The sequence below is a fragment of the Botryllus schlosseri genome, chromosome 4 (assembly GCF_051294905.1).
Source record: "Botryllus schlosseri isolate E-star chromosome 4, Bs_hap1, whole genome shotgun sequence".
Lineage (NCBI taxonomy): Eukaryota > Metazoa > Chordata > Ascidiacea > Stolidobranchia > Styelidae > Botryllus > Botryllus schlosseri.
Genome location: NC_137239.1, coordinates 16,093,808 through 16,117,486, shown reverse-complemented (window position 1 = coordinate 16,117,486; position 23,679 = coordinate 16,093,808). Strand labels below are relative to the sequence as shown.

Here is a 23,679-nt window from a genome sequence, read left to right as displayed (position 1 = left end):
ATGGCCCAAAATTATTTTGCAAATGAACATGAATCATAGCGTATGTTTTTCGAAACTTTTTTCAACATTTTTCAATTTCTTTTCGAGCTTTGCTGAATGTAGTTTTGGTCAACATGAGACTCCGAATGGTGTGCCAAAAATTCGGCAGCGAGAAAACCGATTCAGTCATGACTGCTCGAAAATTTTCGGTATTGGCGCGATTAAGACACATAAACTGAATGAAATGTGCTCACAAGTACTGGCGAAACATCCACCCAACTGTCGGATCTGGGAGGTGGCGAAGCAGGGTTGTAATGACTCGAGTCACGATATTTTGGTGATTCGACTTGACTCGAGTCATTTTCTCAAAATACGGAAATGACTCAACTCACTCGAGTCAATCTGTGTATTGACTCAACTTGGACTCGAGTCATTGCGCATGACTCGAACCAAGTCATATGACTCGAGACTCATTGTAATTTCGAAGAACACTAAAGTGACTACCCTATTGGGATTATACGTCTAGGTACTGGTATACTTGAAAATGCGACCAGAAACTGCTGGTGAAAGTGAGGAAAATTAGTATATTATAAATGCGAACCATTCAATAACACCAAACAGAGTTATAAGAGTGGGTTTAACAAGACTTTCACCGGAAACTAAGCAGTCAACACAATGACTTGAGTTCGGGCTCGAGTCATAATACCATGACTCGTACTCGAACCTCTGCTTGATGACTTGGACTCGGACTTGACTCGGTGGTGAATGAAAATGACTCGAGTCAAAACCATAGAAGTGACAATGACCTTGTGACTCGGAGCTTTGTGACACGGTTACAACCCTGGGGAGAAGCCCCTGGAAGTTCGGCTTATCGCCCTGTGGGCTGACCAACGTTTTTGGGGGTTGGCTAACGAAGTGCTTTTTCGGCACGGATTTGCGGCTGGCCGGTATGGCTGCTGCAAGGTGTTTTCTTGCGGCACGCATTTTATTCGTAGTTGCCAGAGTAGCCTGTGTCTGGTGGCAGTGAGCAATGAGTAAGGTAGCACGACGAGGTTCTTGGTTCGACTTCGAAACACTTCTTCTATCGATATTGTTAAAGAGAAGGATAGTATTCGAGTTGGCGTGGTCGGCTAACCCCGCGACCTTCGGCGCGAAAGACTGTAAACGACACTCGGCGGTAGCACGTTTATCTGGACAAGGCAATTTTACGTCAACTCAGCAGACTCACTTCCATAAAATCACATGGATGCCATCATGAAGATAATTAATTACGATCCAAACCCTCCAAATGTCACTATCTAACACCATAACTTGGAAAAACGGTTGCATACAATACATTTTGGCTTCATTTCAATTTTGAAAGTTCACCGGTCCGCAAAACATTTTTTGAAATTTTACCGGTCTGCGAGGTGAAAAAGGTTGAGAACCACTGATCTACACCGAGTCGCGGACCAAGAAGAACACGCGCCGCCGACAGAGCACGCTATACAATTACTAAAAGTTCTTGTTCAAAACCACTCAACTTATTTCGCAGAAAGGGGCTCGAGTGCAGTACTTGACAGTACAACGAGAAAGACGAATTGTCTTGTTGACTTGGTGACCTAATGTGAAAGCTTGGGAGCAATAAGTTGTGTCTACTGTCAGAAATGCAAAGATATCCAGCTGCAACCGAATACTTGATGAACTGGCAGCTTGCTTGTTGGACATTTGAATAAAAGAGTTGACTATCTTCATTAACGTGATCTATAATAAGTTTCGGTCTGTTTGTGTGGATAACGCACTTATCTGGAGGTTATTCCTTTTCATCTGTTTCTCCTTCTCGGATGCTATGTCTTCGTACGCCTAGAAAGAAGGTACGCCGTGGTGTAAGTCGGCATCTCGCGAACCGGAACACGCAATATCGGCCTGGTGTAAAATGACTATAGATATCTAATCGCCAAGAACACTAATCAGCAGTAAATAGGAATACCAGTAGGTCGAGGTGAATGGTATATAGATTGATAGACCGCTAATGTGATGTCATCGATTTTGAAATTTTGCAGCGGCGCCGTCGTGCGAGAATGGCTCCACAAATGGAAGATGCTTTTGGATAGCAACATCCGACATAAGAGGTCTGACGTACGGAATGGGTGAAAAGAAATGCAGGGAAAATGGATCATCTGTGGCAGAAGTCAAAAATATCGAAGATTATGATATGATCATAAATATGTTGCGGTCGTACCGCAAGACACGGCCCGCGGTTGGTGTGACATATATGAATGCTTGGATAAGCGGCATCATAAATCCAATGCCCAACGTAAGTATACAGAGCAGTGGTTCTTAACCGTAGTAACACGCAACACGAGGAGCCCTTGAGCAAATCTCAAAACTTAGCGGAACCCCAAATTCTTGCTCATTCACACAAACAAAAAACCACCATATTACGCTTCTTCAATACTACCAACGATTATGGCTACTTGTGCGGAAATTGAACTTACACGTATGATGACGGTATAAATATTTCTTTCGAACGATACGATAGGAACGTGAAGAGGAACATATGTATTATGGTTCGCACCTCACATATACCGGTGAGCCCGGCGAGATGCTACCCGTGCGTATCATGTCAACGCACAACAGAAGATGTCAATCACTCCAATTAGCGTAAATCACTGGTTCTTAACCTTAGCTCCAGCGCCCCTCAGCGACGATTTGCATTTTCAAAGCGGCGGAAAGGAAGATATGGGAGGCTGGGCTCAGGGGTCGGCGCTGAATAAAATGGTGTCGCAGTAGAGGGTGTAGTGGGGACACATGGTTATATAGTGGAACAATAGTTCTATATATGTCCGAGTTCTCGTTGCAAATTAACATTCGATAAAATCTGTCAAACCCCGAAAATTTTCGTCGTTCTCCGCGCGAAATATACAATATAATTCATGTAAAACGAATTGCGCGTACTTGTAGACTGACAATTCCCCATCACAGCACTCAAAACTCACTCCCTGGTTATTTTCCACGAAATGTTTCAAACTAGTTAATGTATCCTGCAGCGCACAGCGTGTCGAAATCGAAAAAGGAGGCACTGTACCACTTCTGAGAGTGAGAGCCCTTTGTACATTAAAGATGCTCTGAAGCTTTTTTTGCCAAATGAATAACTAAATATACTTGGATTTGAGAGCTACAATTTAATGCTCACACTGCTACGTTCAGCTTCATTTTTCAAATATTGTCTTTGGTGATCGTATCGAGGACACGTCTGTAGAAAATGTCAGACAGTTTCTGGTACGTTGTACGTTTCGCAGAGACCACTTTCACGACAACTCATGCGATGGAGGTGCGAGTTCAGTATGCAGTGTCCAGTTTGTAGTCGCAACATAATTTATGATTCCGTCCGCGACAAATTTCGTTGACGGGGAATGCATGAGAACGGTGCGTGTATACAAAGATACGAAGAGTTTCGCTCCATGCGGTTAAATACCGACATACACTTCTTCATACTTATTTCATTCGTGTGTGACTTCATTTCGGCAAATGACAGAATCATTTCGTTTTCGTCGTTGGAACCAGTTGTGCTAGCGGCGAGTTTTGCGAGTTTATTCGCCCTTTCATTGCCACGTATTCCTGTGCGAGCGGAAATCCAAATAAACGTCACTTATACTCAGAGGTAGTCAAAGTAGTCAAGAAGGCTGCTCAAGTAGAATTAGAAGTAGGAAATCAAAAATCTACTCAAGTACTAGTAGAAGTACTTTTTTTAATGCAACCTAAAACTACTAGAAGTAGAAGTATGATTTCCTGCCTTCTAATTTAGTCAAATAAATGAGTAGTTTTGAAAACGGTCATAATGCGTTCACTTGGACTGTCAAAAGCTACAAATATAGCTATACGGAAGGCGCAGAGAGCGTGATTCATATTGATGCATCACATGAGGTATCAATTTTCGAGAGCATATGCATTCGTCCGCATCATGGGATGCAAATGATAGTCGGGGAGATGTGGTACCGATGAATCATTGCGACCGTAAATACTTGAAAAATTCTCCATGATAATTCAATGATTACACTCCGTGAATTTGTCTACAATTACATGCTGACAGAATCTTTCCTCACATGCAAAACATTCGACCAGCGTGAGTTATGGGGTCTGTGACGAATGATTTACGTTTTAGGTGGTGTAAAGTAAATTTGGATCGACATTTGCATTTTTCTATATCACCTTTCAGACTAACAAATCCGCCATAATTTTTGATATGAAGTATAGGGCTTGTATCAGGGTATATAATGGCACATATTTTATGAATCAATACCACCCTCGAGTGGACTATTTTCAAGTCAATTACAATATTTATGGGGTGGGGGACCTATGGTACCGTAGCCAAATCAAGCAAAATAGAGGGACCGACTAATCACTTAACAACAGAAAGTCGCCTACGTATATGTAGGCTATAAATCATAGTTACCTGTGGTGTTTTATCGCTGTTACGAGGTATTTGAAAGTCAAAATGTCGATTTGCGGGTAATATGTATGTGGCATTAATTTTGTAAGTTTAACGTTAATCAAAACATGATTTTATGCCAACATTTGAGTTGATATAATCAATTTTATTCTTGAAGGCCGCGACGAAACATTCTTCATTGGTTTGCTGTAGCTTAGCTTATAGTACACAACAAAACAAGTTAACAAATTTAAGTTTTTGAGCGTATGTCTCATAGGTCCCATGGTCGTGTGCCTTTGGACCCGTCGGGTGGGGACCAATGACACGTTCGAGCAACAAATTTTAAACGTTAATAAATATTTTTTGAAAAGGCAGATATTCATGTAAATGTCCGCGATAGGTAGAGCTTGTATCGAAGTGCTGAGACAACAAAAGATCTGCTATTCTCGGCTGAAGATTTGAGGGCCAGAGATCATTTTGCAATTTGTGATCCATCGGTACCACATCTCTTCTATCGCTCTCGAAATCGCTATTGACGTCTATCTTTGTGTACCCGAACACGCCGTTTTAGAAAACGTCATAGTACGGCGCCCTCACCCATATTATAAGGCTCAGAGTTTAATCGAAGAGCAATACCAAGAAGCTGTATCGGATACGGTGTTAAGACATTGCAAGATTAGTATGCGTTAGTAAAAAATATGGCGGATCGTAAAAATGCTGGATAGTAAAATATTTACTGTGATGATCTATTTCATATGCGCGACAATGCGGTGTGAGCAAAGGGAGCCACGCTACCGCTACCTAAATTGTATCCTATTAACCAATACTTTCGTGAAAACATACGTGCCACTCCATATCTACGTTGTGCAAAGCGCGATGAAAATTCTGGGCTTTACTTAATTTCTATGAAAATTAAATGTTAGTACGCCATGAAAACAGCCCCGAAATTAATTAGTCTCTCTTTTGAATTGCAGGATTACGCTACTTCTACTTGACTAACTGAAAATAGCGAAAAGTAAGTAAGTAACTTCCAAAATATTACGAAGTAGAAGTAGCGACAATGAGATTTACTTGAGTAAGTAATACAAGTAGTGAAAAACTACTTGAGTACTTGGAAGTAGAAGTACTTCGTTACTAACAATCTGTGCTTATACTCCATTTGTTGCCAGGTCTCTGCAAAGTAAGATAATAGTATCATTTAAACCAACAGTCCTTGACCTTGTCACCAGAGCCCCCCAAGTGGCGCTGGAGATTTTTAAGGGGGAGGTAACGCTCAGGGGGAGATATGGGGGCGCTGCGCTCAGGGTGGCGATATGTCGATATGGGGGCACTGAAGAAAAATGGCTTTGCATTAGATTATGCGATAGTATAACATATCCTTAATGAGTATTCAGAGCAAATTAACATTCAACAGAACATGTCAAATCCCGAAATCTTTGGTCGCGCTACGCGACGATGTTTGCTACATATATTTTCATAAATGTAGTGGATATTATAATTCATGTAAAACGAATTGCGCGTTCTTCTAGATCGCCAATTTCCCGCTAAACACTGCCGTCACACTTGCTTGGGTTATTTTCAACAAAATGCTTCGAATTAAGTAGGCTATTATATCCCGCAGCGAGGAAGCAGGCACTGCTTATCACTTTTGAGAGATAGAGCCCCCTTCTACATAAAAAAGTTTTGAAGCTTTGTGCACGAAATTAATAACTAAATATACTTGTATTTCAGAGCTACAAAATTAAATCGTCAGAATATTTCTTCATCGTATCATAAAAGGATGATATGTTGTGGTTCACAAGCTCTCATGAACCTTGTAATATATAATATGAGTTGCTTTGTTTTGGAATACATTCATGTTAAAATTAATAACTGGGTTCAGTACTAAATTCAATGTGAGCAGATATAGGCATCCCATTCTCAGTTGACTTACTTGTAGTTACACAAAGCACTAAGAAAAAATCCAATACCATTAATTTCCTCGTATTGCCAATCGCAGATGTGAATTCGGGATGGCTTGAACCACCAGAGGTGGTCAAAGTAGTCAAGAAAGCTACTCAAGTAGAAGTAGAAGTAGCGAGACAACAATCTACTCAGGTACGACTAGAAGTACTTCTTCAATAAGCAACCTAAAACTACTTCAAGTAGAAGTAGAATTGACTGGCTTTAAATCTACTCAAGTAAGTGAGCAGTTGTGAAAACGATCCTAATTCGTTCATATGGATTGTCAAAAGATGCATATTGAGATATGCGAAAGGTGCCGAGCTTGATTCAAATTGATGCATACCAGGCGGTATCCAATTTTCGACAGCATAAGCATTCGTCCGCATCATGGGATGAAAATGATAGCATCGATATGGAAATGCGATACTTATCCTCTGCACGTTTTGGAAAATATCATGGTATGGCGCCCTCCCCCAAATTATAAGATCCGTAGTTTAGTCGAAGAGCAATACGGAAAAGTTGTATAAGATACGGTGTAAACACTTTGCGTGATTAGTAAACGTTAATAAAAAATATGTTGGATCATAGAAATGCCATATTGAGTATCTTTATTTCCGGAAATTAAAGCCATTACTACATTTGCCGTTATACTTCAACTTGTTCGTTATCCAGACAAAAGAACTGATATTAATTAGAACTCAAAGTATATGATACTGGGAATTGAAAGTGAAATATAAATACTTCTTTTAAAAACGGAACACGTATTTCATGTCTTTAGACCAGAAAGTTTCAAAGGTTGTATGCTAAAACAGCTCTAAAACTAAAAAAAAACATCGAGTCCACTTTTCCAGACTAGGACACGCGGCTGACTTGCTAGATTACGATTACGATATGATAAGTAAATGCTTGATTGCGAAACATCAGTTTCAAACGTTATGATGAGCCATATACACTGTGATGAAATATTTCATATAGGCAAAGGGCGACAATGTGGTGTGAACGGAACCCCACCAACCCGCTAACTAAATTATATTCACCGATACTATCGTCAAATTATACTGGTTACTCCGTATCCACTGCGCGCGAAGCGCGACGAAAATATTGGGCTTTACTCAACTTTTATGGAAATTAAAGGTTGATACTCCGTGAAAACAGCCCGGAAATTCCTCAGGCTATCCTGATTGGAGGTTTGAACTACTTCTACTTGACAAACTTAAAATATCGAAAAGTAAGTGAGTAGATCACAAAATATTACGAAGTAGAAGTAGAAGTAGCGGAAATTCGATCTACTTGAGTAATTACCAGAAGTAGAGGAAAACTACTTGAGTACTTCGAAAAAGTAGAAGTTCACCTCTGCGAACCACAGGGTATGAGACCGTGCCCGATTGTTGTTATAACAACCTTGATTTGACTCTGAATATCCCACACAAAATTATTATGTAGTTTATTATAGTCGAATGGTCCTCGAGCGCGATTAAAGCGCGAAATATTTCCAATACCAAAGTCCCGAAAAGACCGACTGGACATTGACCTCTTAGCAGGACCGATACTGCTGCAACCCAAACCCCCAATCGGTGAGCTTGACGGGTGCCCTAAATTATTTCGGTGAATGAAAATAAATTACACATCGTGTTTTTACGATTTCCCCACGGAAGAATACGCATAATTATAGAGAATAGAAATAGGCATTTAGGCGTTGGACATTACCAGGCCACGATGCACAAAGACATATGGAGTTCCGGTCAATATGGGACTCCGAGAAGTGTGTCAAAATGATCGTCTACGTAAAAATCTTAGCCGAAGAGGATTGCCCTTATGTTGAAAGTAAACTTCAATGAATATAAGTCTAATTGTACATAGGTTCTTGAATCGCTCGTGCCGAATTATCATGTCGTCGCAATTTGAACCCCACAGGACAAATAACACCTATCAAGAAAAAACTATTTGCCAGTGAAGAAATACTAATTTTGAAGCATATGCTTTCTTTAGTTTAATACGTTTATGCGTGTCAATATCTTTTGACTATATAACGGAAGTCACTAAATAACAACATGTAACGAAATATTTGTACCACCGGGCACGCCCGAATATGTTCAATTAATAATTACGTGACCTTCATTTTCAAATACAACAGCTCACTCAGCGCTACTGGTAAATTCGATTACGTGGCTGAGAGCATATAAAGTTTATAGAGACATATATATGCAATTACCACCTATTCATTCCTGTATTATAGAAAATTTTGGGCGTCTAGGGCTACCAGGCCACACTAACTTTGCTTACCATCGAAATGACATGACGGGGTTCTTGGGGGCGAAGCCCTCAGAAGTTTGGTTTGTCACGCTACGGGTGCGCAAGACAATAGTTTTTTAGGGGGCTGACGAAGTGCTGTTACGGCCCTCCCACTTACCGATTGTCTTTATTACAGTCCCTACAATATGATGTGAGGGGCGCTGAAGCACGACAATTTTTGAAAGGGGGCGCTAGAGGAAAAAGGTCAAGAACCATTGATTTAAACTATTCGAATTACCATTATTTGTCATGGACATCAATGCGCTTTGACTGCCGGTGAATATCGCCAACAGTTTGGCGGCATACATGCGTTGCTCGCCCAATTTAGACTTAACATAATTGCATATAATTCCTGGGAAAATATCAATTGTTTGGCGTTGAACGAGACCCAATGAGAATATTTAAAATCTTCGACTTTTTTCGTGTATGAAATACTGGCTCAACGTTAAGTTGACCTATAAAAGCAATTTAATTTAGTAATACTTATATGAAAAATTCAACGATACATTTTTACAGGGCACAAAATGCTCTGACCTGACAAAGGGGTTCGACCAACAAAAAAGGTTGGGAAGCCCTGGCGTAAGTCCTAGAAGTGGGCTGTGCTGCAAGTCGTCCGATACATACGGAATCCTAATAAAGGACATCGCCCTGACGTCTATGACCATTAAAGTGGAAAACACCCTGAACACCACAAAACAGAACTACCTGCTAAGCGCAGATATTATTCATGCCCTATTTGCCGACACACATAAATTGTTTATTGCAAAAGTCAGTATAACAACTGTAACTCAAACTTAAACTAATTATATCAAAGTTTGACTCTGAAGGTTTGTAATCTGTATTGTATATGCGCTCGGCGCATTCTTGATAAGGAAGCCCATCTGTATTGTAAATAGCCTATATTTTATGTAGAACTATATCAATTCGTTGCGAATGAACTTCATTACTTACGTAATCTTCATTTTTTACATTTGAAATTTGACACCTATTATTATACTCGTTCGCTCAAGTTCGCTGGATCTCGAGCTCTTACTAAATAAAATCTATTTAGCTGAAACTGTATGTAATATAGACCAGAAGTTCCCAATCTTTTTTTTACACCGTGAACCCCTTTTGAAATCGGTAGTTAGAATGACAAAATGATATAATGATAACACGCAATAACCACGATAGTACATTATCTTTACTATACATTCAGTTAATGAGATGGTGGGGCATTGCGTTTGCGATGAGAATGTCTTAACAGGTGATTTGGTGGCTGAGGGAAGAATGTAAACTCCAGCTCTAGCTCATTGCTCCAACTCCAACTCTAGCTCATTGCTATATTAACTGTTAATTGATTTCTTTTGTTATAGTCGAGTAGACTTGATAAATCTTTTAAATGTCTTTTTCGCCGCCTCCCTGAAAAGGGCTTGTGACCCCGCAGACCTAGAGGTCCAAAACCCACAGGTTACGAAGCCCCGCCAAAGACCAACTTATAAACAACCGCTCGTAGACCAGATTTCATATGAGTACGAATTCTACAAGTCGATATTCGCTCACTCTAATATATGATTCAGAACGCAGAATACACTACGACGGAGCAGATGTATTTGAAATGGTATCCAGACGGAGAACATCCGAAAAATACAAATGGCTGGACCCACCTAGCTCTGTATACGGACACCAAAGGAAAAGACTTCGAAGGGATGATAAACAGATCCCCAAACGTATTATTATATGGTGTTGTTTGCAGCTATAACCACGCCTGAATGTAGCAATGGGTATTAAAAATGAGATAGCTAACCTTATGATATTTCAATCGTACAAACGTAAAATTAATTGAACTCTTTTTTCGTTTGCTCGTCATTGCGCGGTTGTTGATGCCCGAAGACGGTGATGTCTGTATTTATGTCCCCAGCTGAATTTAGCCATGGATATTACAAAAGACTTGATACATCCAGGAATTTACTGAAGAATTCAGATACCCTGAAGGCATTTTCAAATTCGGATGGGTTAGTGTTTCTAAAATTCTTCCGAATCAAACTATAATTTTTGTAATATTAGTTTATATATCGCGTTGTCCTTTATTTTTATGAGATTTTTGATATTTATTATTTCAAGGTGGCAGTTCTATTTTGCATATGCATGATGTTTTTCTGGAGCAAAATAGGGCGATTGAGATGTATAACATGTACGTACAGTGTTTGTTATAGCACATACCTGTGGTCTAAACCTCCAGATTGCGACCCGATCATTTAGTTTAAACATACATGGATTAAAATATAATGTAATACAATACGTTTCGAAGAGTCTGAGCTCTTTTTGAAGCCCTCATCCCCTGCGTAGAAGGTGGGGCACAATGGGAACAAAACGTAATTATAGTTATAAATCTATTTCGGAGCGAGAAGTACCAATGGACTTCAGCAAAGCGATGGGTGGGGGGAAAGGGACAGTAATAAAAAAATAACAGCTCAGTAGTTAGCAAGAAACGGAGGACTGTTGAAGAAATGGATGGGTCAGCAGATGTCCGAGACCAGTTTCAGTTTACATTCAGAAGAATATGGAACAGCGTTTAGACACGTCCTCCTTGGTGATAATGAAAATTTTATCGTCAAATCAAAAGCAAGGAGAAATATTTCAATCTCAACGTGTAGTTTCAGGGTGCGAAAGGTTTTGACTGTTGAGAGACTTCCCACATATGACATGCAGGTTACACACGCTACGCAAGTAGTTCCCAACCTTTTTCGGTTTCGCGGCCGCATTTCAAATTTCAGAGTACGTTTGGAGGCGCACGAATACACTCATTAGGTAAAACAAAAATTATAAAGTATGAAAGCACGTACCAACGAATAGCAACACTAAAAAGCAAAAAAATCCTTTTAATGTCCAACATGGCATTGGCTTTGAGCTTCAAGAAATGTGTCAAAGCGAGGCTGAATTGCAGAGACTGCAGTACGCAGTAGTCATCGGTCATCGGCGGCCTGTTTATTTTTGGATTTCTCCAAAAATAACAAAAATAGCTTATTTTTGGATGTTTTCAAATTTTATTTTTGGAGAATCTCCAAAAATAAGAAATGAAGGTATTTTGAGCCCTAATACTACTGAAAAAATCCACCAAAAGTATGTTATTATCATGTATTCAAGTCCTCCAACACATAGATATCATCAGTGATCTTGATCTAACTTTCCAATAGGCCTACATTCTTCACAAATTTAGTCTTTGGCCTGGAAAATGCCTTGCAGACATGGGGTGATTACTTTATGAATGTAATCGATTGCGATTACGATTACTTCGGAATCACGCGATTACGATTACGATTACAATTACAGCAAAATCGGGAAGTAGTCGATTACGATTACGATCACATTGAAAAAGTAATCACGATTACTCACGATTACATTTGTTTTGCTTAGGACTATAATCTTAAATGATATATGGGAAGGCAATACAAGGATTGCGATGAAAAGGCTTAATGAGATATCAACTTTCTTCATACATCATGCGTCATTCGCTTATTACGTCATAATATGTCAATTGCACAACTTTATGGTGGATGATTTATCGCATCCGACGATTTGCATTATTGCCAGGTCTTTACCCGCGCCCCAAATTCCTTAATAGAGTGGGGAGCGTGCTCGAAGGGGACTCAAAAGTATTTCGTAAACCAACATATATTATAGAGCATTTTCGAGAATTTAATTAATTCTTGTAAATGTTTTTCGAGCTTTGCGATTCAAATATCTCTAGTACAGGGGTCACCAACGCGGACCAAATGAGTCGCCCGCGGTCGCTGTAGTAGTGGTGGCTTTTGGGGTGGGCGAGGTGGGCGGTCGCCAGGAGGGCTGGCCGAAGGGCTCCCCTATTTGGATTATGCGCTTTTTTCAAGTATAATAACGAATAAACATGGAAATCCGTGTAAGGCAAGAATAGGATTCCGTACAGATGTGTCAATCATCATCAAATCTCTGCATTTGTTAGAAAAGTACCATATCCCGATAATCGCCACGTCTCTGCATGCGGTAGAATAACTTAGTTTTAATGTCGTCTATCTTTGCACACATGAAAAAATAGACATGGCCGAATCCAGCACCTGGCCAAACCTTGATAGATAGATAATAATAATAACAGATGCGAAAGAGGGGTCTGGGGGGCGAAGCCCCTCATAAGTCACGGATAGATACTTATACGGCGGCCCCCGGTAAGTCTCGCCCAGCCCCCCCGTTCGTATGGCCACCACTGCGCTGTAGCAAATATCCAAATGAGAGATTTGATAGTTGATGCTCGTTTCATATGAGCAGCAGTTGAACATGGGTCGGCCGACGCCAAGGAACATACGAACGCAGTCGCTCGGGGCATTGCTTGTCTTCGCCCACGCGGCGGCTCAACGGCAATCTATATAGTTAATATTCCCGAGTCTAGACGCGGAGATCGGCGCTTCTTCGCGCACTGCAGCAACGCAACTGAGCTTGGAGGAGCTGGTGTGAGTCCCTGCGAGTGAGCGTTTTTTTTTCTTGGTAAGGGGCGGAAACCCGGCCTAGTGCTCTGATTGTCTTACTCTAAGTGAAGAAATCCAACTGAACATGGATAAACGACGGGAGTACGTGGTAACCCGTCGATCGTCGCAATAATCAGTACACACTACACAAGAAGTAGCTTTTTGTTTCAAAACAGTTGGTGACCCAGTAGATAGCTGGGTTTGAAATGCATACCTCTTCCCCTCAAGAAAAAACATACATAGGCTATATTTTATGGGAACAGGCATTTCGTAGCCGGTCATTACCGCGCCACGATCCCATAACACACCAAAACACATAAGCAGTTTCGGCCAACACGCAACTCCACGGGATGTGATACCAAAGAAATACCTTGGCCGAAACTTAGGGTATTCGTCCATTGTCAATAGCCGCGCTGAGTGGGCGGGACTAATAACTCCTGTCCTTCCAATATGGCCCCACTATGCAAATGTCACCCGGCGCATCCACAAAGGAATAAAGCCATGACAATTTGTGTGTGCGTCTCACAAAAGATATTCTTTTAGTCTGCTACGTTTGGGCGAGTACAATATCTTGTGATTATACAACGGACTGGAGGTCGCGAATTAACAACATACAGTAATTATAACAACATACCAGATGCTATGAATATGAATTACGTGCCCCAGCTTTACAGGTAAATCTGACACTCGGCGCTCAGAGAGGTTATAAATGAATAGTAATATAATGCAATTACCAATATTATTGACGAAATTCACTTTTGAAAATTGACCAACGGTTGGACAGGGGAATTGCTGTTTTGGCTGAATTGCTGATTCTAGCTACAACCCACGCTAACATGTCAGGCTATATAAGCGGATGGTTATGGAGGCAGGTCCAAATGCTAAGTAACGAACTGTGAAATAACGATTGACGCCCGTTTCAAGTAGTTATATGAGAATAAGATATGGTTAACATAAAAATTCTGCCTTCAACTTAATACATATACAGCGAGCTGCTGTTACGAGAAACGACTAAGCACGGCTAGGTCATGATATATATCAGCAGCTGTTTATTTGTAATGCTTCGTTGTGGAAACTGCAATGTCTTATTCGACGAGTATAAAATTCCGAATCTTCGTCAGGTGCACGCACGTGCGTACCTAGGCCTCCTGCTCGCCAAGCAGCAATGGTAAACTGCGTTTAACTAAGCACAACCAAACATTAATACATAAGTTACTATTTGAAACTATAGGCAGAGTGGTGATTAATATCCTGCTGCGAGGTAGCGGCTTCTGTAGTGTATTGATAACCTGATATACACCACGGGAGGTGTTCTTACAATCACACTACAATGTCCATCGCATGTCTGTTTACTATGTGTGGATACTTGTTACGCAATGACGAGTGGAGCTAATACTTCTGACGTAATAATGAGTCAGTGGCGTTTGAAAACAGACGTTTGTGCTAACGCTAACATGGTATATTATCTCATTCTTGTTCACGAATATTCAGTTTATGTCATAGTCTTTGTACAAACAAAAAGTAATCGTTCTTTCACAAACAAATCGATTATATATGGGAAGTAGTCGATTACGATTACGATTACTTTGGATTTTTTTCGAATGTAATCAATTGCGATTACGATCACTTCAAAATGCTGTAATCGTCGTAATCGATTACGATTACTAATCGCAATTACCCCATGTCTGATGCCTTGTAAAGAATATTAATCACTGCGAGACCCCCCGCCGAGACCTTCCTCCCCCTTGATTTTCGCGATATCGGGCTCGAACGTCGCAATCGTGCGAAACATCGAGGTTAGGGGTCTAAAAAGGAAGGAATGTCTAACTCTTCAAACTTTCCAATCTTCCAAGCCTTTGCTCCTGAAAAGCGCTCGTCAGTAATGCGCTTGAAACCTCTGATCCTCCACGAAGTTGCGTGCCTCATTAAACTTGACAGCCCAACACGCTCTGACCAGAAAACCTTCCTTGTGGCGGTCCTCGTTGTCCAAGTCCTCACCTGGACACAGAGCTCGGAGGCGTTCGACTAGGCGCATGAGCTCCTGCTGCTCCATGATCAGAACGTCAAGACCATGAAGCTTCGTGACGGTGGTGCTCAGCTCTGTGAGAGCGTGACCATGCGATCGAGAACGATCAGATGGATCCACCGCTGCAGCGAAGGTGCACACGCCGGACTGTTTTCGTCCATAACATCAAGGAGTTTGGTACGGTTTCCAGTCAACCAAGAGGCCACCCTCTTCATTGACAATAAACGAGCGTTAACAAACTTGGGGCGCGCACTTTTCATCTAGTGGATCAAGTTGTGTTGCCGTCTGAAGCATCAGCAGATCAGTCCCGTCATCGTGTGGACGAAGTGATTGTGACAGAGGTGGCGGTATATGATTTCGTCGTTCCCTTTGCCTCACTCAAGCTGCCTTCCCGTCTTCTCTACGTGTCGCACTGTGAAACTTATAGGAGTGAAAAGGCGAAGGGGCGAACAGGCAAGGTCAGCAGAAACGTGAAGTGGATTGAGTGGAAGTAGTTTTAGCGTTTCGGTTACCCCCGCCCTCACATAGATGCTGTTTTTGTGTGTTTTTATGAGTTTTCTGGTCGTTTACATCGCTCTGACTTGTTTATTTCACTGAAAAACTTGAAAAAACATCATCCAAAAAAATCTTATTTTGGGATGTTTTCAAATCTTATTTTTGGAGAATCTCCAAAGATATAAACCCAATAACCCAAACTAAACAGGCCTGGTCATCGGTCAATCCATTGCGATATTGATTTTTCATTCTGAACATTTTTCTCAAAAGTGCTTAACATAGGCCTACATAAGTTGATCACAATAGAGAATCGCTTTTCTGGACATTGGTTATCAAGGAACTTGACTCAAAAATTTCAGTAAGTCTTCTCTTTTAAAATAATTCCTTGAGCTAGATATCTGACTGCATGTCTAGCAACTCAAGTTGAAAATGACTAGGGGCGGTGACCACATTGTATGTAATAGGATTTCAAAACATTTTCATCATGGAGAAGAAAGCATTCATTCCGTCAATGCAGCGGTTGAGTTCATCCATAAAGTTGCTGATAAGCCTGTTGCCTGCATCAAATGATCCACTGGGGTGATGTTCAGATACCGTTGGAAAATGTCTGGTTGTGAGCTGACTTAAATTTGAGTACCGATCCGAACGCATTGGTGTGTGATTATTTTGCCGTGAGAACGAAATCGATGCTGAGATGAGAGTCGCTACTCGACAGCAAAAAGAAAATGTCCTTCACCCTTGATTATAAACACCATGCTGAGAGCAAAGCAAGGGTTATTTTTTTAATATGAATTTAATTTTTTCGTTATGAATTGATTTTTTAATATTTTGAGGGGATTTTCAAACGTCAATTGGATCCGCAAGAAGGCTAGCTGGAAGTCACGGTTGGGAATCACTGCTCTACGAAATGTAATAAATAAGAGAGGAAGGTAAGTCGCGCCTAGTGCGGAGAATTTTTCAGTTTAATATTTGGTCAAAAATAATAATGTGCAATGGTAGGGGGTAGAATATACATATTTTAGCGATGTTGGTGTCTAATGCCTTCAATTATCCGACTTCAGCTTGGTCCAGACTTACCGGACCATAAGCTATATACCGAAATTATAAGCTCCTTGACACATCAGTTATTTTATCAACGTTAATGATAGTATCGATACTTAATTTCACTATTGAAGCCTTGAAACCATCCCAGTATACAAAACCTGTAGCAAAAGTATGCGCACGTTGGCAGAAACGGCATTTGTCTAAATATGATTGACCCGCAGCTTTGTCGTAAAAGCAATATGAAATATATATGACCGAAAAATACCAAATTATCTTCAATGTAGTATAACTGAGATAATTTCATTTGTGGCTGCATAAATGATACATATTTGAACTTTCCAGACCATATATAAAGTTAAAACGCCACAATGAGTGGTATTCGAATATTAGACTCGACCTGAAGCCCACTGCTTGAGTTGTATTCGAATCATCAGGTACGCGATCCTGCACAGCACAGTCCTAGTAGTAGTAGTTACGAAATGATAGCTTCGTACTGTAGGCTAGATATACTTCCATCCACGAGAACACACATCACGAAAGTTCCAAGCCAGCCAACGCTACGGCCAACTGCAACCCTCATTCCAAACCAGTAGTTATTACAAGGTTTCACTTGTTGGCTGTAATCTAACCGCGAAGGGGTGTACAAATAAAGATGAACAATATTATGGCGTAGCGCACAACGTAAGTAAGTTCGGGTGGACACGCACCATGGTCGCTAGTAGGACGTGTTTCCCAAGCAGCCGTGGATTTTTTTTATAATCAGCAGAAAGGCGGTACTAAGTTCCGTAAATTCATAATTTGACAAATATATATGATAGTTTGTAACAGGGATCCCTGAAATCTGATTTTTTGAGCATCATGCTCGTTAGGTCAATTTTCCGCTCAAAAATTAATTATTAGAATAGTTAGATAAAATGACGTAAAACTCACGTACTTCAGTTCGCCATTGTCGGCAAAATCTTGCGAACCCGTTTCCCTACTAAAATGTGAGGCCTTGCGATGCGATGGAGCTTCATTGAATGATGTCTGCCAGGTCGCAGAAAGTTAGTTCATTGGGCAACTAATTGGAATTGTTGTTTTACAATTTGAAACGATTTAGGACTTGAATGCTAGTATCACTCCAACAAATTTGCCGTGTATCAATAAATAACATGTAACCAGTGTAAGGTATGTCCAGGGGTAGACCAGCTGTTTTGCAGACTAATGTACCATATTGATTTCTGAGTATATTTACTTCAAACAGGGACGGTCAGAGATAGTCAGTTGGACACCCCAGGCATATTAGTCAGAGGAGTTGCGTATCTACACATTCGAATATAGCCTACCCTTAAATTCGTGATGGGCAGTTAATTTTTTGACTAAACATGGGTGTCAAGTTAGCCCAGATAACAGTAGTCGTCCAAGGATTAATCAATCGGAAGATACTTTCAATTTGGTCAAAAATCATCTCAAAGATTTGACGCTGCGCACCTATTGTTTCATAGCAATACGTTAAAAAGAAAAGATATTTTTGTTACTTGCAGTTGCTGTTGTTGTTTGTGGAATTCATGGTGTTTTGTCGACTACTACAGTCATTTACACCAGGTCGATATTCCTTAGTTTTGATTGCAGTGTTGACTGAGCCAAATCTATTGCATGAACTGTGGGAATTCCAATAGTAAGGGATAGAACGTATTGAATTTTCCTAGTTTGTTTAGCGTCCACATCTGGGTTTCTCGATAGAACCCAGCGGCAACCGTCGTTTCACATGAACATTTGATGGATCAGCCGACCCTAAGGAACACACGAACGAAGTTTTCGATCAGGGCGTTGCTCGCCTTCGTCTAGGCGGAGGCTTAACGGAAAATTAATTAATATTCAATAGTCTAGACCTGAAAATTGGCGCTTCGGCGCGCAGTGCGGTGACGCAACTTAGCCCGTATAGATGCTGATATGAGTCCCGGTGAGTGCGAGTTATCTGTTCTTGGTAAGGGGGGAACCCGGTCCAGTGCTCTAAATGTCTAAGTGACGAAATCCAAATTACACTGATAAACGGCGGGACTTACTGGTAGTGCGTCGCAATAATCAGTACCCAAGAAGTAGTTCTTCGTTTCAAAGAGGTTGGTGACCGGTAGTTTATAATGATCAAAATTTTCGGATCGGTACAGCATATGAGCCTTACTGGTAAATAACAATTATAGTCAGGAAAATAACGAAGTTGGCCGGGAAATGGGAATAATGACATGCGCCACAGGGGTTCGCCGAGTCAGTCTTGGCGGTTCACCTGATGTCAAGACACGCACTTGACTCATGGTATTCGTTATGACTCGCCTGCCTTGGCTATCATTGGTGGAGAATTAGGCGGAATCAGTGGTCGAATTCTGACTGTTGTGGCGGTAAGTCGCATATGCAGTGGCGTAAGCGGAATTCAAAACCGAAACTCCGTACTTTTGAAATGCCAATTCCGTCTCCAATATATATTAGCTCACTTGCGAATTAGCAATTGGTGTCACGCTGTTGTATTTTGGCCAAACAATACGATGACAATTTTCCAGGTGAACGCCTTGCGCATTTGAGCTGGTCTCTGAAAGGAAACAGCAGAAGTCGCACTGATTTGCAGTAAATATTCATCATCTTATTTTCGATTTGCGTGAAAAATCATCTTTTCATTGTCTTGACTTGTTCACCAGTAATATGTAATAATGTATTTTATGTGCTGTTAGATACGCATTGCATTAACTTCTTGATTTCGTGACTTAAAAGAATTCTACCTCAACCGACTACATCACTCTGCGAATTTACTTGTTAACCGTAATATAGTGGCGTCTCAATTTTTAATGGTGATTCACAGAAATCTATCAAAACCGCCATCTTTGTAATGAATATATAAATAACTAGCCGAATATTTAGAAATCCAGCAGTGAATACAGATCACTCACAATCTGCAATTCCTCACAATGAACGAAGATAAATAATAGTAAAAAAGTAAAAGAACGCCAAGATGAACACAGATTCGAGCATATTTAATATTTTAGATATAACGAATATGTACAGTAGACAATATGGTGAATGCTAAACGCCGGACTGCGGAACTACGCGATCGATCGATCGCAACTGCGGACCAACTCAAAGGGGTGCCTTTATTTTGTGCTAGGAAACTTATGAAAATTATGGAAACTTATGAAACTTATGAAAACTTATGAAACTTATGAAACTTATGAAAACTTATGAAAACTTATGAAACTTATGAAACTTATGAAAACTTATGAAACTTATGGAAACTTATGAGACTTATGAAAACTTATGAAACTTATGAAAACTTATGAAACTTATGAAACTTATGAAAACTTATGAAACTTATGAAAACTTATGAAAACTTATGAAACTTATGAAGATAAAGAGCTCTTGGATGAAGAGCCGTTCAATATACAATTTAAGAACATCTTCCTATTGAAATGAACCCGATTATTTTCGGCTGAAACACGTCAGGGGTAATCGTCAGTAGCTAGTAGAGAATTAAAAAAAAAAACAATCGCAATGATATAATGAATACAAGCCAAAAAATCAATCAATTTCAGTTGAAACCGTCCGCACCCGCTTCATCCTATATTATAAACCTGACTGGAAAGAAAAAATTTATTACCGCGAATTATACTGGACTCATTCACCTTTACTTTGCTTGAATTTATTTCGAATGCCAAGTGAAAACCGTGGGCGTTGTCAGTGTGAAGTTGGATAACTCGGATAATTTTCACGACCAGTTGTGGAAATTGAGATAAATTCAGTTCATAACAATTAAGTCAGAGCTCTTTGTTATAAGCACGAGAATGGCAAATGTTTGTACAACAACCTCGGTTCGTTCCGGACTATACAGTTCAGTACTATTTTCCGGAAAACCAGAAGTAGATTAGATTCAAAATTGTAATGCATTGAAAAATATCAGAAATAAATTAGAGATTACCAGCATTTCGCTCTAAGTAGACAATTATGTCGGAATCAGGCTATCTGGTATTCTCCTAAATTAACGATGCAATTTACATAAACATTGTTCGTAATTGTGGAAGAATTAAAGCTTCGTCCGGAGAGTTAGCATTTTTATTTAATCTGTTGTGAAGAACAGTACATCAAAACAATGAGACGTCTACCAACGCATCTGAGATATTGTGCACATTGCGCAATCTTGAACGTTCCCCGCGCGGCAATCAAATTGGTTCACGCGTAGGGCAGGGCAAAATCGAGTACCTGGGTTATTCGATTCTGAATCACGTATTATGCTTCGAGTCGAGCCGAGTAATCGAGTATCACTCATCATGACGTCATAGCATAATGCCATATGTCAAAGTTCAAATATGTATCTTTTATGCGTGCACAAAGAATATAATGCCCATCACATTATCACTTTGGTATTTTTTCGACCATACCGATTCCATTGCACTTGGTCACAATGTTGTGGGATGATCATGACTTCGGAAAACTGCTATTTCCAGCAACGTTCGAAACTTTGTACTATATGTTTCGTATGCTGCGATAAGGCCAATCAAGGTTTCAAGGCTTCCCCAGTAGAAAATAGTATCAAAACTATAATTCGTATTAAGCGTATAATTTCAGTGCTCGAAAAAATCGTCTTTTACTACTCGACTCGAATCATTAAAATTAATACTCGATTCAGAATCGAGTACTCGAATCATTGCGCCCAGCCCTAGTCACGCGTTAGCAATTTAGCATATGAAGATTGCGACACAGTCGCGTTTGCTGATTGACGCTGAATTGGTATCTTTGGAAATAATAGTCGACGTCAATGCCACTCAAGTATTTAGATAAACTTAAACTATGCTTTAAGACAACCTTTTCTGTTCGCGATATTATTGATGATACTCGCGAAGTCGTGATTAGGGCTGGGAATAATGATTCGAGTACTCGAATCTGAATCGAGTACTCGAATCTGAATCGAGTACTCGAATCTGAATCGAGTAATAATTTCAATGATCCGAGTCGAGTAGTAGAAGTCGATTTTTTCGAGTACTAAAATTATACACTCCTCGCCACTGCAAGTTAATTTATCAATGACAATTATAGTTTCGATACCATTTTCGCCTGTGGAAGCTTTGAAACCCTGAATGGCCGTATCGCAGCATCCCAGACAGTACAAAGCTATACAAACGTTACTGAAAATAACACATTTACGAAGTTATGATCATTCCACAACATTGTCACAAAGTGCAATTAACCCGTATGGTCGAAAAAATACCAAACTATCTTTAATGAGATGGATAACAGGCATTATATATTCTTTGTGGTGGTATAAAGGGTACTTATTTGATCTTTGACATACTACATTTTGTTATGACGTCATAATGAGTGATACTCGAATACTCGACTCGACTCGAAACATTTTACGTGATTCAGAATCGAATCACTCAGATACTCGATTTTGCCCACCCCTAGTCGTGATACACTCATATGTGACGTATGAATTGAATATGTTGTTACTTATCGTTCCCAATGATTATATGATTTTAAAAATTATAAGTAGAATTGTAGATAGAATCACCGCACATCGACCAATCATCATATTTTGATGACATTCTGGGTCCGTTTAATTGCCCTGGTATTCGTGCGGCCCCGACCGTGCTCTGCAATTCTAAATTTGGCCCTGACACCGAAAAAGTTTGGGAACCACTGATCTAAATTATAATCCGTCGGTCTCGATGTGAAGTTTATTTGTGAAAATATTATTTCTGTCATGCCGACAACCAATATCCACGCGAACTCGGTTTACCAGACGTATCGCGTGCCGAGAAGGGGTAATCCAGTTTCATAAGTTTCCATAATTTTCATAAGTTTCCTAGCACAAAATAAAGGCACCCACTCAAAGTCTCTCAAATATATACGACGGGACAAGCGGACAGTGAAACAGGTAGGACTCGCAATGCAATTTTGTTCTTGAACTGCTTCGACTACAAGATTTGGAAGCTCTTACATATGATCTAAAATTTTTCAAGTAATGTAATATTGTAACACAATGCAGCTCCGCAACCTCTCCAGTTCTTCAACCTCAGACATTTCGGCGTCGACCATTTCTGCACTAGACCCTACAAAGACATATAATGTTTCAGTGAAGATGTGACTCCGCGAAGTGCGGTCCTAGAAAGACCGACGGCGATGAATTCGTGGCGCAAAATTAACGCCTTGTGTAGCCGAAACCTTTGTTATTGACGTGTTCAGGTGACAAAGGACCCGCGCCAGATATTTATGTCTGCTTAATTGGATGCGAAGAAAAACCAGTAGAGTAGCCTATAGAGTAGCATGCGTCTCGCCAAACAGGGTTTTTAGTTTACCAACGATGGACCAAACCAAGGCTAACGCGTGAGAACCTCATGAATAGTCCTACCGATGAGGTATGAAGTTGGCTTCAAAGATATAATTACGTGCAAATATTTCCGAAGGCAGCACGTACACTTCATTCAACTTTACCGGTGAATACGATCCCGGGAATCAAGGTTGGCGTTGGGAAGCGAGTGGCGCAGTGTGCTATAGGCAACACTATGTGCCGGAGGTTTATCAGGACTCCTCATCGCCGACCTCACTGTAATTGCAGTGATTCAAAATGCCTGGACACTACAGTGGGTTGCGATACATTTCGGCAGCAAAAATCCCATGAGGGGTGCACGAAAGAGACGGAGAGAGGCTGGTTCGTGGAAGAGAAAGTGAAAAAAAGAATTTCTGCAATAATGCATTGTACTATTGCAAAATGTCATTGTCGTGAAGCACAAAGTCTCATAAGGCGATAAGCACCACTGTTGTATCTTGTACAAAAAGGTGGGTGATTGATTGAGATACGAGTCGAAGTCAAGTCGTTTTGACACATTCCTATATTTTACATATGCAAGAGACAATGCGATGTATCCCCCGATAATATGTAATGCAGCTAATCCTAAACTACTAGGACTGAGAATTAACGATATGCTGTGCAGTGGAGCGGGTTTCAGCAACTAACAAATAACAACACATGTGTCTGCAGTTTAGTTTCC

General features: G+C 40.4%; 1 protein-coding gene across 4 annotated transcripts in view; it reads left to right on the top strand.

Moving 5' to 3' along the window:
• LOC145438196 (uncharacterized) overlaps positions 1-23,679 on the top strand; it is an 81,479-nt gene that overhangs the window by 44,918 nt on the left and 12,882 nt on the right. The window contains exons 4-5 of one of the 4 annotated variants that reach the window (XM_080315577.1): positions 2,022-2,275; positions 10,186-10,917. The exons of 2 other annotated variants lie outside the window; for them this stretch is intronic. In XM_080315577.1, the coding sequence (XP_080171703.1) occupies positions 2,022-2,275; positions 10,186-10,377 (446 nt within the window). In that variant the 3' untranslated portion in view covers positions 10,378-10,917. Of the gene's footprint in view, positions 1-2,021; positions 2,276-10,185; positions 10,918-23,679 lie in introns of those variants that run through there. One more of the 4 variants, XM_080315579.1, reaches the window with a different exon arrangement.